The sequence below is a fragment of the Vitis vinifera genome, chromosome 10 (genome assembly GCF_030704535.1).
Source record: "Vitis vinifera cultivar Pinot Noir 40024 chromosome 10, ASM3070453v1".
NCBI classification, from domain to species: domain Eukaryota; kingdom Viridiplantae; phylum Streptophyta; class Magnoliopsida; order Vitales; family Vitaceae; genus Vitis; species Vitis vinifera.
This window is the reverse complement of record NC_081814.1, coordinates 26,617,164-26,635,982: the sequence shown is the minus strand read 5'-3', so window position 1 is coordinate 26,635,982 and position 18,819 is coordinate 26,617,164. Positions and strand designations below refer to the sequence as shown.

Here is an 18,819-nt window from a genome sequence, read left to right as displayed (position 1 = left end):
AGATAAAATGTAAAATATGCTAAAGGTTGAGAAGATAAAGTATATTTTAAACCAACATGAGAGGTAAAATGTAAAGTTAAAGGTTGAGAAGATAAAGTATATTTAAACCCAATATGAGAGGTAAAGTGTAAAATATGTTAAAGGTTGAGAAGATAAAGTATATTTAAACCCATTATTTTATTATTAGTCAAAATTTTATTTAAAATTTGAATACTCTCTAAAATACAAAATCCAACGTGAGAGGTAAATTGTAAAATATGTTAAAGGTTGAGAAGATAAAGTATATTTAAACGAGATAAAATGTAAAATATGTTAAAGGTTGAGAAGATAAAGTATATTTAAACCTAGCGTGAAAGGTAAAGTTAAAGGTTGAGAGGTAAAGTGTAAAATAACCTAGCGTGAGAGGTAAAATATAAGGATAAAGGTTGAGAAGATAAAGTATATTTAAACCCAACGTGAAACGTAAAGTGTAAAGCTCTATAGTAAAGATTGAGAAGATAAAGTATATTTAAACTCAACGTGAGAGGTAAAATGTAAAATATGCTAAAGGTTGAGAAAATAAAGTATATTTAAACCAAGCATGGAAGGTAAGTATAAAGCTAAAGGTTGAGAAGATAAAGTATATTTAAACCCAACGTGAGAGGTAAAATGTAAAATATGCTTAAGGTTGAGAAGATGAAATATATTTAAACCTAGCGTGAAAGGTAAAATATATTTAAATCCAACGTGAGAGGTTAAGTGTAAAATATGCTAAAGGTTGATAAGATAAAGTATATTTAAACCCAACATGAAAGGTAAAATGTAAAATAACTAAAGGTTGAGAAGATAAAGTATATTTAAACCCAACTTGACTCGTGAGAGGTAAAAAGTAAAATATGCTAAAGGTTGAAAATATAAAGTATATTTAAACCTAGCGTGAAAGGTAAAGTGTAAAGCTAAAGATTGAGAAGATAAAGTATATTTAAACCCAACGTGATAAGTAAAGTGTAAAATATGCTAAAGGTTGAGAAGATAAAGTATATTTAAACCTAGCATAGAAGGTAAAGTATAAAGCTAACGGTTGAGAAGATAAAGTATATTTAAACCCAACGTGAGAGGTAAAATGTAAAATATGCTTAAGGTTGAGAAGATGAAATATATTTAAACCTAGTGTGAAATGTAAAACATATTTAAACCCAACGTGAGAGGTAAAGTGTAAAATATGCTAAAGGTTGATAAGATAAAGTATATTTAAACCCAACGTGAAAGGTAAAATGTAAAATATACTAAAGGTTGAGAAGATAAAGTATATTTAAACCAAACATGACTCGTGAGAGGTAAAAAGTAAAATATGTTAAAGGTTGAGAAGATAAAGTATATTTAAACCCAACGTGAGAGGTAAAATATAAAATATGCTAAAGGTTGAAAAGATAAAGTATATTTAAACCTAGCGTGAAAGGTAAAGTGTAAAATTAAAGGTTGAGAAGATAAAATATATTTAAACCCAACGTGAGAGATAAAGTGTAAAATATGCTAAAGGTTGAGAAGATAAAGTATATTTAAACCCAACTAAACCCAAGGTGAGAGGCAAAATGTAAAATATGTTAAAGGTTAAGAAAATAAAGTATATTTAAATCCATTATTTTATTATTAGTAAATAATTTATTTAAAATTTGAATACTTTCTATTATTGTTTTTTATTTTTTTTAAATTCCCATTACTATCCATTATATTTCTTAATATTTTTATAAAATTGAACCATCAATTCCAATATTTACATCAATGTACAAAGTAACATGCGTATATTGAAATAACATGAATTTTCATAGGAAACTCAAAGATGGGTCTCCAACCCAAAGAACACCAAAACTATATCAATATTTTTTCTTCATTCAAAAATTAACTTCAAAAAACCCTATCCAAAACCTCATTTGGAAAGCTTCTCCAATGCTTAAGCACTAACATGATCCACCTTAATATCAAATTTTTATTTAATTAAAATTTATGAAAATATCATAATTATCTTTAGTCCGTTTTACTGTCATTCTAAGGAACACTTTTAGCCGGAAAAACGTTTTTAAAATATATTAGATATTTGACAAATTTTAAGAAATATTTTAAAATTTTAAAGAAAATCATTTATAATATTAAAAAATCACTTAATAAATAATTCTTCTAAAAACATTTTTTCTAAAAATGTTTCAAATATTTACTCTAAAATTATATTTGACAGTGATTCTAAGAAGTGTTTTTAAAATTTAATTAAAAATATTTATTTTTTTAATATTAAAAATACTATAAACACTTCTTAAAATTATTGTCAAACACATTCTTAATTTTTTGATAAAAATGTATTTTAAAGAAAATTTTTGAAAAACAAAAGAAACCCATAATAAAATTTTATTTAACTAAAGATTTTTAAAATACCAAAATCCTTTATCTTTAATAATAATAATAATAATAATAATTAGTTGTATAACCTATTTCGGATAGGGCTTAAATTTTTTAAAATCTCACATATCAATTCTGCCCAAAATTTTAGCTTGATTTTTAACTTGGATTTTTTTTTCTCTCTAAAACCTAAAATTAAACTAACGTTTGAATTTTAATATTATCTTTTAAAAATCAATATTCAACATAAACCCACGTCCCAAAGATACGACCTCCTAGTTAAAACTCAAGCCCGCATCTTCATTCTGCGGGTTTTCAGTGTTCAACGGCGAAAAAAAAAGAAAAAGAAAATAATAATAATAATAATAATAATAAAACAAACAAACAAGGAAACCAGAAGGCTTTAGCGTCAAATAAAATCAAAATCCTGAGCGATACCATTGAATAAGATACAAAGCAAAGATATTCGAAATATGTGACCAAGAAGAAAGAAATGAGACCTAGATATAAAACAACACCAACATTCTCAACCTGTAATAAGGTAATCAGACCTTTCTTTGATAATGTGGTGATCTATAATTGCGTGCATTTTTCTGTAAATCACTAAAAGGCAACACTAGAAATATAGGTAAGTAACTTTTCAATACCATAGAAAAATCTCAAAAGAAAAAGAAGCTCATTGGCCCGATTTCGGGTAGCACGATGTTCAAGGGGCACAATCTGGGACAATTATACCACGAAGCCACCAACCTGCCTGCTGCACCAGCAGTTGAGCGGTACCCCAAACCCCAGCTCATCAGATTCTGAACCAGTTTAACTTTGACCCTATCCACCCAAAAGAACCAGAATAGTAAAGAGTTGTTCGTTTCTCAAGAAAAGCCAAGAACAACCACTTCATCAGCACTCAAATATTCATACAATCCATCCTCAATGACAAGTAAATTCACAAGTTTGAGTAGATGAAAAGTCATGTATCTTCAATTTCCTTACTGTTTTCCAAACAAATCACAGGTGTAATAGTTTGATTAGTACAACATCACAATCTAAACATGTCCTAAACAAACAACATCATAACAACAGATTTAAGAACTGGCGATGGGTGTTAATGACAAAATTTTTCTAAATTGATTCACCTGTGTGCTACTTATATTTGTATATGTGATTAGCAGAATCAATAACCTCATCTTACCAAGGCCCTGTAAGATGAATGTGGTGAAATTCCACAAGTCCACCCTCAGAAATTGTCACCTGGGAGAGTTCAGTAGAAGAAGTAGATTCTACAAGGATTGCAGAGCGCAGGAAAAGCTCATCATGGTGCTTCATTTTATGAAGCTGAAACAGAAAACACTGGGGCAAATTCACACAAGGATCATCGCATCACTGACTCTTTTACAAATGCTCGGCCCCCAGCACTGCAAAAGCAAATATCAATATGAGGAAAGAATTAAGCGTTGATTCGGCTTTAGCTCTAGAATTGTATGTGCGGATACTCACGCATATTCAAGGCGTATATTCATGAATCGAGGGTTTTCTTTGCTTTGTGATAGGGTTACAGAGCCTTCGATGAGTTGGTCTTGCTCCAGGTCCACTGGTTCGTATAAGTATATCAGTGTCTGCAAAAATGATTGGTTAAACAAAATGGCCAGAACCAGATCAAACATACAATAACCAATTGAGCTTTGTTACAGAATATACAAGAAAAATTTACAGGAAAGGAGCAAATTCCTTTATCAGATACATTTTCCATTTTGGTAACATCTACAAAGATTTCTAGGCCCTGATGTTATCACTGGCTTTCCAATGAGGTTGGGGTTGGCATCATTTACACCCCCACAACTCGCTTGATTCAGGTTAAAACCAGTGTTGCAAACATTGACCAATATTTGACAGTTTTTTTATATATTCATCAATATGTGATTCAAGGGTAAACTTGACTCAAAAGCTGCTTAGTGTGAACAACTTTTTCAATAAGAACAGTTGCATGATTTTGGCATCACTCTCATGGTAGATCACTTATTTATGCAACAAGGAAACTCCCAATTCATTTTTTTTATTTTTTTGTTGGGGAGCGGGGTGCTGGGGACTTATCTAGATGATGTATCAGAGACCATTCTCTAAAATTAGCCGCTTTCCACTGAGTCTCATATATTTGGATTGTGAAACTACTTCCATGACAGAAAAAGTTGGGAGAGCATAAGGGGGCATCATCAGAGGTTATAGAGTGAAGGTCCTGCGGTTGTTCTTAAAACTGGCAAGTGTTGAAAGGGCTGCTGATGCTGAGCTGTTAGCTCTCTGGGAAGGTCTAAACATGGCTGCTGATTTGAGAGTATAGTATTCTGAGAGGAGATACCTAGGTTATGACATCATGGGCCCCCACAGAAGGAGAAAAGGTCGTGGGTGGTGCACTCATTAGATGATGAGGATTCATGCTTTTAGTAGACATTTTTCTTCTTTTATTTAGTGATTTAGATCAGTCAACTAGAAGAATGACTACTTGTTAAGAGGACAACTAGATCTCTAGAAATTTTGATTGGGGATACTGACCTCACTCCTTGACTATTTTGAACATAAAGTGGCTATTTTGTATTTTTATTTTTTATTTTTTCTGTGTTTTATTTCTTGCTTTTGTGAAGGATATCAAACTTCGGTATATCCAATAAATTCCTGTTTATTTAATAAAAATATATTTCAAACTGGATAAACCATGGCACCTTCTAGAGTGTGTGGGAGTGTATGCACATGTGTGCAGAACCTATAAAGAAAAAAAAGAAGCAATCTACTGGAAACAAAATGAACGACTTTATGGTACCTGTTGCCAATGTGTTGGAGGATCCTCAGGTGCTGTGGACAGCACAAGGGCTTCATTGGGGTTTGACCGTTTCTTTCTCTGACTACCATCTACAGGATTATTGCTTGAAGATCCAATAAACAAGGATGGAGAATCAGTACTGGTAGGAAAAATTGCAGGCCCATTGAATTCAACGTCAAACCAGAAAGCAAACCCATGCAGTGGAGCTGGAAATCAGGACAAAAATAGAAGTAACATGAATATTTTTATATCAAGTTTATCATTGGCAAAGAACATCTTAATGTAATGAGAAGGTAAAGAGTAAGTATGTATACAAAACAAAAGCATGCTTAAAAAAGTGAACTCATAAGGATAGAAGGAAACAATAAAAGAAACCTAATGTGAGGGGCATTATTGATTGAATTTAAAGTCATTTTGATGAAAAAAAAAAAACCTAAATAGTTGCAGTTTTGTTTGAAACAAAATAAGAAAAAAGGCAATGGAATTTAACACGCTACATGATTTTCATGGCAAAAAAATTATAAAGCCAGCAATATGGATAATCTCATTAAAAATGATGTAATATATATATATATATATATATATATATATATAGAGAGAGAGAGAGAGAGAGAGAGAGAGAGAGAGATTTGACCTCGCATCATTGATTTAAACCTATATCTTGTTGCAACAGATTTTAGCTCATCAATCGTGACCGCATAGCAATCTACCTGCTTTACCTGTCATCAAGTCAAAAGTTATTTCGGAGAGCTTTAAAGTGTGATATTTCCATAAAAATTATAAGCAAGCAATGTTATAGATCATAATACAACCTTGAGGCAAGATAGCTCAAAGAGAATGCCTTAAAACACAGCATAAGAATCTAAAATCCACATAAACCAACAACCCAGAACTACCAAGCACTTACAAGCAGGAAAAAATCTAATGTTGACAATAACATCAAGGATCAAAAGTGTGGTGATAGACCAGACATTTTGATACCAAAGTCAATGTCAAAAAGAAAAAGGTCTTGAAGAAGTGTGGGAAATAGTAGTTGAATAGGGAAAATTATCAAGATTTGTTATTGTCAAATAAAAGCACTCAAAACAATACTTTATATAATAATCAGGGTTTTGGTGTGTCATAATTTACTTGAGAAATCAACAAGGGTATCAATAAAAGTTGCAAATTTTCAATCTGTCAATTAAGCATTTCAATAACGTCAATGTCATATCAAGATACCAAAATTTATTAATAAATATTTTTATATCTCAACAGATATTTCTAATTTAAATATCAAATATTGAAAATTAGATACAATATATCGATGAAGATATGATCCATCCAAATGAGACACTTGCATAATATTTAGCAGCATTATGTTACAGCAACAAGTCAATCACATGGTTACAATTCCAGGGCCCTCAAGATTTGATCAGATGTGCAGGTCAATGTTCAGGAGGCTACACTGGTGAATAAATGTCAAATATGAGACACTGCATAATATTTAGTGGCATTATGTTACAGCAACAAGTCAATCCCATGGTGACAATCCCAGGGCCCTCAAGATTTGATCAGATGTGCTGGTCAATGTTCAGGAGGCTACACTGGTGAACAAATGTCAAATAGAAAAAAGACAAAACTAATCAGACCACAAGTGTTCAACTTCTGTAGTTATGGGAAACAGAGGATTCTGCAAGAAGAAAATGATCTAATTCTTTGTAACACCATCTAATAACACTGAAGATAAACTTCATTAAAAGTGAAAGAGTAATATTGCCGAGAGAATGAGGACGCTGAAGTTCTCTGTGGATAGGAAGGCTTTCCTGGTTAGGTTTGAAGGTGAGTCCGGTGGTACTTGTCGTTCGCTTACAGAGCATAGTAAAGGCTCTGTTTTCGCCTTAGGCTTTGAGACGGAAGAGGTTGGCTGGTTGATTGAACATTTGGCGAAGGCTATTGAGCTAAAGAGTTACATGGGTTTCAACAGAAAATACAGAGGAAAATCCAGAGTTTACTTAATGGAGGTATGCTTCAACAACCATGGTAGGTTTATCAAGCTTTCGGAGTTTGCCTCCAAAAGAAAGTCAACTTTCCTGGAAATCCCTGAGGGCGAGCAAGGCAAGGGATGGGAGCAACTAAAAAATGTTATTTCTTCAATGTTGGTGGTCCCCTCCTCGAATATAGTTGAAAAGGAAAGGCAATGAATGCAAGGATGAAAGCATAAAATACAAACATGTGGGTCCTATGTACCGGTCCTTTGTGAGTGTAGTCAAAGAGGAAGGACCGAGGAGAGGAGGCCTTGTTCCAATCGGGAGATGGACGAGAGCTATGGTTTGTGAGTGTCCCGCATCTTTTGTTAATTGGGTTGAGGTTGGTTGTGCTATGGCGAGATTCTTAGGGTAGAAAGGCGTGGTGACTATTGTCCCTTTTTCCGTCGGAAAAGGTTTATTTTTTGTAGAAATAGTGGAGGAAGCCTCCTCTCTTTAGGAGTTAAGGTTTCTCAAGGTCAAGGGAGGGTACACAATCCAATTGAGAAGGTGGTCGCCAAGGGAAAACACAGAAGTCTTGGGGAAGTTCAGAGGAGGATGGATTGAATTGCAGGGTTTGCCCTTTCATTTATGGTATGAGGAACATTTGAAGAAAATTGTGAAGCAGTGGGGGATGGTGATAGAGATCGATTGGCGAATGGTGAAATTGTTTGATCTTTCTAAGGCAAGGGTGAGAATATTAATGAAGGAACGTACAGTTCTTCCTGCCTTGATTGAGGTGATAGATGGGGGATGGGTTTTTACAATCTCAGTTGCAGTGGTTGGAGCTGAAGACGAAAGGCGGGTTAGAGGAATGGGTGAGTCAACTCGGGGGGGTTCTGAGTCTTGCTCGTGGACAAGTGGCAGAAGGCCGGATGAGAAGGCTAATCCAATGGCTAAAGGTTGGTCTTTTAATGAGGATGTTGATAGAATTCAAGGTGGAGTAGAAAGTCAAAAGGCTAAGGATGCTTCTAAGGGGACATGTGGCAAGAGTGCCACTATGGGGAACAACTGTATCCAACCTTCCTCTCCTTTTAATTTGAATTCAAATAAAGAGGGAAATGGGTCCTTTGGGCCAAAGTTGTTTGGTGAAGATTGGGCCGAAAGGGGTAAGGCCCACTCAAGCTTTGAGGATTGGTATCGGGCCTCTAATACGGTGCAAGAGGGAAGGGCCCATTTTTCTCAAGAACCCAGGCCCTTGGTGGAAGCAAAAATGGGTTTGGATAGGGGAAATAAATTAAAAAGCCCGGTGACAATTTTCGGTCGAGAATTAACTGGAATTTAGCCCAAATCTAGGAAGGGCTCTTTACGCAAAAAAGACTTCTCTATGCATGTTTCAATTGCAAAGGGGTGGAGAGTCTCAAAGGACTCTTCTTCTTAGCTAGGGGCATCCGCGCCAAAATTTGGTTTAAAGAAGCTATGGACTAGTCTTAGTCCTCCGACTTCTGGATGCCGACAAGGGATTCGAAGACGAAGCAAGCCTTTATCGCAAGAAGTTCCAACTTCAGCATTTGATGTTTCACCATGGGACGTTGCTTTCGAAGTGGGATCAGAGAAGGTGCGAAAGTTCAACTCAAGTCCTCTCACTTCTAGTTGTCCATTAGAGTTCCAAAGAAGTTGTTCTAGGGAAGGGGCTTCGTCGACAAGTGGTGTTGCGGATAATCAACAAAGGCTTTCACTTAAGGCAACTATTCAACCATAGGGGAAGGCGAAACTGTGCAAATCTTCTAACTTTGCAGACAGAGAAGACTCTGAGGGATTTGGGGGTTCTACTCATCATGGCTCTTCAATCTTGGTTTTTCCTTTTTAGTCCAGTAACCATAGAAAAAGGGCAACCCTCAATGGGGACTTGTGGTTTGATGGTAGTGGAAAACAAAGAGGTACCTTCTTCTCCACTATCTCAATCATCATTTTTAATTCTTCCCTCCTCCTCTATCTTGGCACATCCACCTTTATTTTCTTTTGATCCCACTCTTCCCAACTCAGTACTTCTGTCTCAGTCCTCTACGGAATTTCAAGTAGTATCTTAAATGATTTCCAAAGAAAATGACGATGGTGCTTTATGTGAAGATTTTGTTGGTAATCCTAACCTAGATGTTGTGGAGTCCCAGTTAGCTTGTCTGAACCAAATGTTTGAGGGTATTAACTCCCTTAAGACCCTACCCAACATGCCTATTGATGCCCCTAATCTTGTTACAGAATGCCTGGTTGAAGCTAAGTTTTCCTCGTTGAGTAGGTTTCAAATGGAGGGTCTTTCTCCCAACAAAATGGCTAGAGTTCATGTGGTCTTAAGTTCCATGGATATTAAGGTGTATTCCAAGTGGAAAAACAGACTTTCCACAAGTATTTGAGACTTGTAGGAACTAGTTTGGAGGATTAGGGTTAGAGGGGTTTTTTTCATGAAGATCATCAATTGGAATATTCGGGGTTTAGGATCAAGGAAAAAACGAAGGGTGGTTAAAGATTTTTTGCGTCATGAGAACCCGGATGTTGTGATGTTTCAGGAAACAAAAAGGGAGGTGTGTGACAGGAGGTTTGTTGGTAGCGTTTGGACAGCTAGGAATAAGGACTGGGCTTCTCTTCCGGCTTGTGGGGCTTTAGGAGGGATTTTGATTATTTGGGACTCAAAGAAACTAAGCAGTGAGGAGGTGGTAACAGGTTCCTTTTCTATCTTAGTCAAGTTTTTGTTGGATGGCTTTGGACCCCTTTGGTTGTCCTCGGTTTATGGCCTAAACAATTCCTTACTTAGGAAGGATTTTTGGGTGGAGCTCCTAGACCTTTTTGGCTTATCCTTTCCTTTCTAGTGTGTGGGCGGATTTTAACGTTACAAGGAGAATTTTAGAAAAAATGGGAGGCTCTAGTTTAACTCCTAGCATGAGGGACTTTGATGGATTTATAAGAGAGTGTGAGTTAATTGAACCCCTTTTATGAAATACCTTCTTCACTTGGTCAAACATGCAAGATTCAGCAGTGTGTAAGACATTGGACCGGTTTCTATACTCAAATGAGTGGGAGCAAATTTTTCCTCAAAGCCTCCAAGAAGTTCTTCCTAGATGGACATCGGATCATTGGCCGATTGTTCTGGACACCAATCCATTCAAGTGGGGACCAACTCCTTTTAGGTTTGAGAACATGTGGTTGCAACATCCAAGTGTCAAAGATTGCTTTAGAAGTTGGTGGAGAGGTTTTCAGGGTGATGGTTGAGAAGGTCATAAGTTTATAAGGAAGTTACAATTTGTTAAGTCCAAATTGAAAGAGTGAAATAAGGAATCATTTGGAGTACTAAAGGAAAGGAAAAAAAGCATCCTTATTGATATTGCTAACATTGATGTTGTTGAGCAAGAAGGGAATCTTTCTCAACTTTCAGCCCAAAGAGCTTTGAGAAAAGGGGAGTTGGAGGAATTACTGTTGAGGGAAGAGGTACATTGGAGACAAAAAGCTAGGGTGAAATAGGTAAGAGAAGGGGATTGCAATTCAAAGTTTTTTCACAAGGTGGCTAATGGTAGACGAAGTAGGAAATTCATCAAGATATTGGAGAATGAAAGAGGTTTAGTGTTGGATAATATCGATAGCATCTCAGAGGAGATCTTACATTTTTTTGAAAAGCTCTACTCGAGTCCTCCTGGAGAGTATTGGAGAGTAGAAGGCTTAGATTGGTCCCCTATCTCAAGAGAGAGTGCTTCTAGGTTGGACTTCCCTTTTACTAAAGAAGAGATTTCTAAAGCCATTTTTCAGTTAGATAGGGATAAGGTGTTGGGGCCTGATGGTTTTACCATTGCAGTGTTTCAAGATTGTTGGGATGTGATTAAGGAGGACTTTTTTTATGAATAAGCAAAAAATGTATAGCAAATAGGCACTAAAGAAGCAACTCACAGAGTTATAGTATAGATAGCCTCACCCCCTTACAAAAGGACCCGGCCCAACAAGGAAAACACAAAAAAACCCTCTCCCTTAACGCAAACACACCCAATCTATAAAATCTATTAAGGTCAAAGGACCATTTTTTATCCACAATTTGGTTTCCAACCAAAGTAAATACACAAAAGAAACTTTTAGTTTTTGAATGGATAGCACACCATCCTCAAAAGCAATTGAATTCCTAGCCTTCCAAATGACCCAAAACAAGCATAACGGTCCCAGTTGCCACGCCACCTTCCTCTTCTTGCCCACAAAAGAGCCCCTCCATCCTAATAGGGTTTCCTTTACCGAAAAAGGAAAGACCCAAGAAACTCCAAAAAAAGAGAGGAGCAACGTCCACATCTCCCTTGTTCTTTCACAATGAAGGAGGAGGTGGTCAATCGACTCCCCACACGTTTGGCACAAAAAGCACCTATTTGCCAAAGTCCAACCCCTCTTTTGTAAACGGTCCAAGCTTAGAACTCTTTCCCACAAAGCCTCCCACGCAAAGAAACTTATCTTGGGTTGCACACAAGAATTCCAAATAATCTTCGAAGGGAATGAAGCAAGAGACACCGGCTACAAAGCCTTATACAAAGATTTTACCGAAAAAACCTCATCCTTTGATTCCATTCACTAAGAGGACTTAGTGAGGGTGTTCGCAAAGTTTCATAGGAGCGGGATAATCAATCAAAGCACTAATACCACCTTCATAGCTCTTGTGCTAAAAAAAAGCCAGATAAAAGAAATTTCAGACTTTAGGCCTATTAGCTTGATCACTTGTCTCTACAAGATAATAGTCAAAGTCTTATCAAGGCGATTAAGAGGTACTACATGAAACTATCCATTCTACTCGAGGAGCTTTTGTTTAGGGAGGCAAATCTTGGATGTAGTTCTAATAGCCAATGAGATAGTGGATGAGAAAAGACGATCTGGGGAGGAAGGTGTAGTCTTCAAAATTGACTTTGAAAAGGCATATGATCATGTGGATTGGGATTTTTTGGACAATGTATTGGAGAGGAAGGGGTTTAGTCCTAGATGGAGAACCTGGATGAAAGGTTGTTTGTCCTCGGTCTCTTTCACAATCCTAGTGAATGGAAATGCTAAAGGGTGGGTCAAGGCAACTAGAGGATTAAGATAAGGTGATCCTCTATCCCTTTTTCTGTTTACTATCGTCGCTAATGTGTCGAGTAGGATGATGTTGAGAGCAAAGTAGAGAAGTCTGTTGGAGGGCTTCAATGTAGGTAGGAATAGAACAAGGGTGTCCCATCTGCAATTTGCAGATGACACCATCTTCTTTTCTAGCACCTGTGTGGAAGAATTGCAAACTCTTAAGTTTATTTTGTTAGTGTTTGGGCAAATTTCTAGGCTCAAGGTCAATCTTGACAAGAGTAACCTTTTTTGCATCAACCTTGATCAGGACCATCTCTCTAAGTTGGCTTTGATGCTTGATTGCAAGGCTTCTGATTGGCCTATACTTTACTTGGGTCTTCCCTTGGAAAGGAACCCAAAGGCTTGTGGCTTCTAGGATCTAGTGATTGAGAGAATCTCGCGGAGATTAGATGGGTGGAAAAGGCATATTTATCTTTAGGAGGTAGGATAACTCTTATCCATTCATGCCTATCCCACATTCCTAGCTACTTTCTATCCTTGTTCAAAATTCCCACTACAGTGGTTGCAAAAATTGAGAGATTTGTAAAGGGATTTCCTTTGGTTAGGGGCTGGGGAATGTAAAAGAGACCATCTTATTAGTTGGGATGTAGTATGTAAACCGAAAGCAAAATAGGGATTGGGGTTTGGGAAGATTTCTCTAAGGAATTACGTTTTTTTAGGGAAATGGTTGTGGAGGTTTCCTAGGAAGAGTTCAGCTCTGTGGCATCAGGTCATTCTAAGCATTTATGGGACACATACTAATGATTGGGATGCCAACACTATAGTCAGGTGGTCACATCATTGCCCTTGAAAGGCTATTGCACAAGTCTTTCAGGATTTTTCCAGGTATACTCTGTTTGTGGTTGACAGGGGAAAGAATCCATTTTTGGGAAGACTTGTGGTGGGGGGACCAACCTTTGGGATCCCAATATCCAAGACTCAAAGTAGTCATAGCTAAAAATCTTCCCATATAATCAATTCTTGGTTCCGCTCGTCCCTTCTCTTGGAACTTTAATTTCCGTTGTAACCTTTCCGATTCTGAAATAGAAGAATTAGAAAACCTCATGTCTTCTATTGCTTGTTTGCACTTATCCCCATCAGCTTCAAATGCGAGATCTAGGTCTTTATCTTCTTCAGGGTTATTTACAGTCAAGTTTTTTTTTCTAGCCTTATCCCATCTTTTTTATTCATCTCTAGTTTTCCCTACTAATTTTGTTTGGAAATCTCAAGTCCCTTTTAAGGTCAAGTCCTTTGTCTGGTTAATGGCACAAAAGATGGTAAATACTAATGACTTGCTACAGTTAAGAAGGCCTTACAAAGCTCTCAGTCCTGACATCTGTAAGTTGTGTATAAAGCATGGAGAATCAGCAGATCATCTTTTCTTACATTGTTCTTTGACGATGGGGTTGTGGCACAAATTATTTCAGATAGCTAAGATGGATTAGGTCCCCCCGAGGAGCATTTCTGACATGATGATCATCAATTATAAGGGTTTTAGAAAATCAAAGAGAGGCATAGTTTTGTGGCAAACTGCGTGTATTGCTTTAATTTGGGTTGTGTGGCAAGAAAGAAATGTTAGGATATTTGAGGATAAGGTAAGGAATTCAGAGGTTCTATGGAATACCATTCACTTCATTGCTTCTTTTTGGGCTTTTCGCTCCACGATTTTTAAAGGCATTCCCCTTAATGTGATGCAACTAGATTGGATAGCGGTGTGTAGCTCCAATGGTGTGGTCTAGCAAGGAGAGTTTGCTTTTTGTAATTACCAAATAACTTATTGTTTTTGTATTCTTGTTGTTTAGTTTTCTTTTGTGGGAGGATTTCTCATCCTTCTTTTGTACTTCTTAATTCCTTCCTCAATATAATTCATTGTTGTTTTCTATCAAAAAAAAAAGATGACAAAACTTTGTCTAGTTTATGGGAGAACTAATTCCTAGCAGTGGAACCCACACATGAGTTCCCACTATATGTCTTTTGACTGTCTTGAAATAAGGGCAAAACAGTAAACATCCGGGGAGAGCTAACAGAGACACATGGGAGAGAGACCACTTGATTAGCATTTCCTATCAAAAATAGTTTCCCAGATAAACCCATTTTGTGTATATAGCCAAGTATAGATGCAGCTGAACATGAAAAGAAGATGACAAAAATATGCATACAGCAAATCATCAGAAAGTAGAACACAAATATGGCATGGATACAGAAATATTACATACAATAAGTATATAAATTTAAATAAATGTCAATGCCAATAATTGTATAACTTGGAAGCAAAGGCTCAAGTAATATAGTTAAGCGATCATATTACAACACTACATTTGTTCCTCTTCTTTAAACATATATTAATTTTCTATATTAAAGCAAAATAGTTGAGTCTCTAACAATTCCTTCTTATGAGACATCCACGAGGGATTGACATATATGAGCATCATATTTGACACAGGCACAACTCTTTTTCTGTATCTGAGATACATGAGCACACTCTTTTCTTTTGACTGAGGACGTATACAAGTAGAAGATTGCGGAATTTCAGTAACATTCTTTTGTTTCTTAAAGGGGGGAAAGAAATTTGAAAATGTTGCTTGGACTATACATGTCTAAGATGATTGTCCTATTTCCTCGGTGGTGCTATACTTTGTTAGCCCAAGGTTTCATAAATGTAATTTTGATGATACCAAAATAAACATTTTAATTTTAATTTTTTTTCTCTGAAGTATACCAGGTGAAATACAATGGATAAGAGAAATATTTCAAGAAAAAGGACTAAAGCACAAAGATACGAATGAAGAGAGCTTGAAGAATCAAGTGAAGCTTGGAAACTGTTGATCAAGATGGTATTATCACAGAATCTTAGTGTTTGGGATTATAAGCTCATATATTTCTCTTATTAGCTAGTCACAGAGTCAACTTAGACTTGATTTTAGACTCCCCAAAGAGCTCACTTTCATACTCTTTTAGAAAGGGCCAAATAAAGTCAAGTTTGTTGAAAAGCTCTTGGTGCATTTTAACCATATGCAAAAAGAACTTGGGAAACTCCTTCAAATACCATGCCTAAATTTGCCTCAAAATATTTTCAAATTTCTCCATAGCGAGGAACACTTGTTCAAAAATTTCACTGCCATTTTTCTCTCAAAACTACAAAACATGATGTCTCAGACCAGCAGGTCAATTGGTTGTGTTTGGAGCACATTAGGGGATTAACCGGTTAAGCTGGCTTGGAAGCGTCATTTGACACTGCCAGAACCATTCTTGTGGTTAGGACTCCAATAGCAACAGTCACTTGTTTTATGCACTGATCACCAATGACTAAAAGAAGTATCAGTTAATCAGTTGTTCAACATTTTGTGCCTAACGGCTATTTTCTCACTTTTGGCTAGGAAAACTCAATTTGGATGCATTTATGATGTACCTAAGACCTGATGGTTATATTACTATCTACCAAAAGAATTTAAGAGCAATTATCGGACCTTCTATGTGCACTTAAATAGTCCTCCTTGAGTGCACTTGTACTTGACCTTTCACTTGTAGATCTACTCTGAGGGTTGCTGTTTCTTTAAATCAATTCATACTTGTGATATCGGCTGAGGGTGTGAGAGACACCTTAAAGAATGAAAGGTCTATTGATTTCAAAGGAAACTAAGTGTATAAGTTGGAAGACTCTTGGAACTTAGTGCAACAAACTCAAGGCTCAGGTTGAGCTTGAGAACGTGGTTGTAAGCAGGTTCACTGAACAATGATAAATCTATGTTTGCATTTTCTCTGCCCTCTCTTTAAATTTCAACAATTTATTCTGTTATTGCATATGAATTTGTTAATCGTGTTTAATTTCAAAAAGTTTCTTATCACCCAATTCAAACAACCACCCTCACCCCTTCTTTCCTAGTGTAGTTTTGCTCTTAGATAAGTCATCCTTCAATCGGAATGCTAATTTACCTTTTAATCCCTTTCAGCTCTCCTCAAAGTTCTTGCAGCATTACAGCTAAACGCATCATATGGATCAGGTGGACCACCCAATTATTAATATATTTGACAGATGAAGACAGGAACAACACATTGAAACAAGTATAATGTCTTTTTAAGTTATAATTAAAGTCAGAAAAACCAGATACACTTAAAATTCCAGTAAATACATCTAAATCTAAAAACAGGTACCATATGCAACTAAACAAGAGGACTCACCACATGTGGCCATGTTAATACATTTTCACCCGATATTGTCTCTACAGACGGCTCTTCAAATGCACACTGTTTTGCTAATGCCAGCATGGCAGACACTGCAGCCAACAAGAAGTGACACATTGCTAGATAACACACAACTAAAAGAAATAAATTGATTAAAAATGTAAATATAGCTAAGACCAAGAAAATCAACCCTTCTTCAGGTAATTCAAAATAGTCACGCAATATGTACACACAAACATACACATACATACGAATGCATATATGTGTGTATATGTAAAGCTGCACTTGAAAATATAATTTTAGATTCCTCAATTGTATAATAGCTTCAACTTTTATATTCACAAAAACATGGAAAGCCTTAATTATATCAATGATATAATACTAGACAAGCACAAAAGAATTCTATCCAATTTACTGAACCCAAAAGGGAAAACAATTGGCAGTCTGGGAGCAGGAGAAGAAACACTTGTCATTCTAATCTGAGCTAATGACACAGGAAATACTAAATGGATAAGGGACAATCGCCTTGGTGGCCACTGCCTACCTATCAGAATAGAGAGCTTGAGAGCTTCAATAAAGTTTTGGTTTCTTATACTTAACTCTGGAAGAAAGTTATTGGACAATACCCTGAGGTGTATAACATAGACAAAGATATAGGACATGAAAACAACATGATATGCACATGCTGACACCAAAAGTCATATATGCATGTATCATATTCCATTTTTCTGATAGGCAAGCAAAGAAATATATCAATAGTGCCCAGCAAAAAGACGCATCGTAGTACACAGGACATATACAAGGGTGCCAAAAGGCAAAGAACAAGAGGATGTATCATATTCTATATGCCACAAATAAAAACAAACCAAAGATTACCTAAGGCATTTGAATAGATCAGACTAGTTCTACTAGACTTCCTGACATTCCCTCACAACAATATTCCCATAAGTACTACAACAGCATTGTGAACAGATGCAAGGACAACAGATTGAAGTGAGCAAACCCAAAAAATAGGATTCATGGAGAAAGACATTTTTATGCTCTTATACCATGAACAGATAGCAAAGGAGAAGTATGAGACTGCAAAACATTTTTTTTAAAGAGAAATTTGAGATTAACATGCATCAAGCAAAATTTTCTTTGACGACAGCACAACAACCAACTCCAGCATTGTGGCAGGGTATAAACCAGCATCTAGAAATATGAACACTATATGATCATATTCCACATGTTTCACATATAAACATAGTTTCAAATGATAGAATCATTTAATTTACTAGGATGTGTACTTACTATCAATTCCATATACATTGCGCCAGAAATCAATGCTGTCTCTGTATCTGTCAGTGTGTGTGACAGGTGCCATGTACAACTGCAGGCAGTAAACATTGAAAATCAGCACCACGGCCAAATTTAGTTCCAATCACTGCTGGATTCTATGACTCATTAAGGCCTTATTCCAACTATTTGGAAGGCATTGACTACATTTAGAAAAGAAAATCTCTTAAGTGGATTATGAGTTAAACTAATAATCTACACATCATGGACCCTGGACTACTAATTAAAATCAGCTTGATTATAATTTCAATTTTAATTGGAAGCAGCTGTTTACAGAGTAATGAAGTAAGGAACTCCTCAATATTGTTGCAAAGGTCAAAATCAATTAGAAGAGAAGCAAGAAATTATACCGTTGCACTTGAAGGAAGAATAAGACCTCCAGGTTTTAGCCAGCGATCTCGAGCGGTAATGACACTTTCCAGCATGCTCTACAAGGAAAGATAGCAAGATCCACGAAAAAATAAAGGTACTTAAAAAAGAAGGTATCGAATACAAAGGAGGTGAAAAACATAACACTATGCTTAAATCCAAGACATGCCAGATGCAGTTCTAACATGTTCATAGTTTCAAGAATAGTTCAGCATAATACAAAATTTTCAATGATCACCTCATACAGCAGCATGTAACCCATCCACTCTGAAATTATAACATCAACCCCTTCATCAATTTCAACATCCTGCAGTTACAAGAATTCAAGATTAGTGTTTAACATGCACATCAATGCATGGCTAGCTTCCAAGTGAAAGAGTAAGCTGGTGCAATGGGAACAAAATACAACTTAATAAGAGCACCATAATGTGGAAATTGCATAAATGAGAAGAACAATGAAAGTGTTGTTGCAACGTCTCATAAAAAGGAAACTTTACCTTTAGAAAAATTTTGCAGCTAAAAAGAAAATAAACTAAAAATTGTAACTGGCCCAGACTCCATTTTAAATAATTTTATTCTGATAGTGAGGTTCTTTCCTAGTAGATGCACATGTAAATTGATCAAGAAAATTATTCATAGCAAGTACCTAAAATATTTGCTAACACAAATAGAAAAAACACAAAAAAATGCACCAAA

General features: G+C 36.1%; 1 protein-coding gene across 1 annotated transcript in view; it reads right to left on the bottom strand.

Annotated features, from left to right (window-relative positions):
• Nucleotides 1-2,759: 2,759 nt before the first annotated feature.
• Nucleotides 2,760-18,819, bottom strand: part of LOC100244030 (probable protein arginine N-methyltransferase 6) — a 36,283-nt gene continuing 20,223 nt past the window's right edge. Inside the window, exons 8-15 of the mRNA XM_002267250.5 lie at nucleotides 18,362-18,430; nucleotides 18,105-18,182; nucleotides 17,710-17,788; nucleotides 16,414-16,508; nucleotides 5,814-5,898; nucleotides 5,180-5,385; nucleotides 3,865-3,983; nucleotides 2,760-3,782 (exon numbers count right to left, since the gene is read on the bottom strand). Of these exons, the coding sequence (XP_002267286.2) occupies nucleotides 3,740-3,782; nucleotides 3,865-3,983; nucleotides 5,180-5,385; nucleotides 5,814-5,898; nucleotides 16,414-16,508; nucleotides 17,710-17,788; nucleotides 18,105-18,182; nucleotides 18,362-18,430 (774 nt within the window). The 3' untranslated portion in view covers nucleotides 2,760-3,739. The remainder of the gene's footprint in view (nucleotides 3,783-3,864; nucleotides 3,984-5,179; nucleotides 5,386-5,813; nucleotides 5,899-16,413; nucleotides 16,509-17,709; nucleotides 17,789-18,104; nucleotides 18,183-18,361; nucleotides 18,431-18,819) is intronic.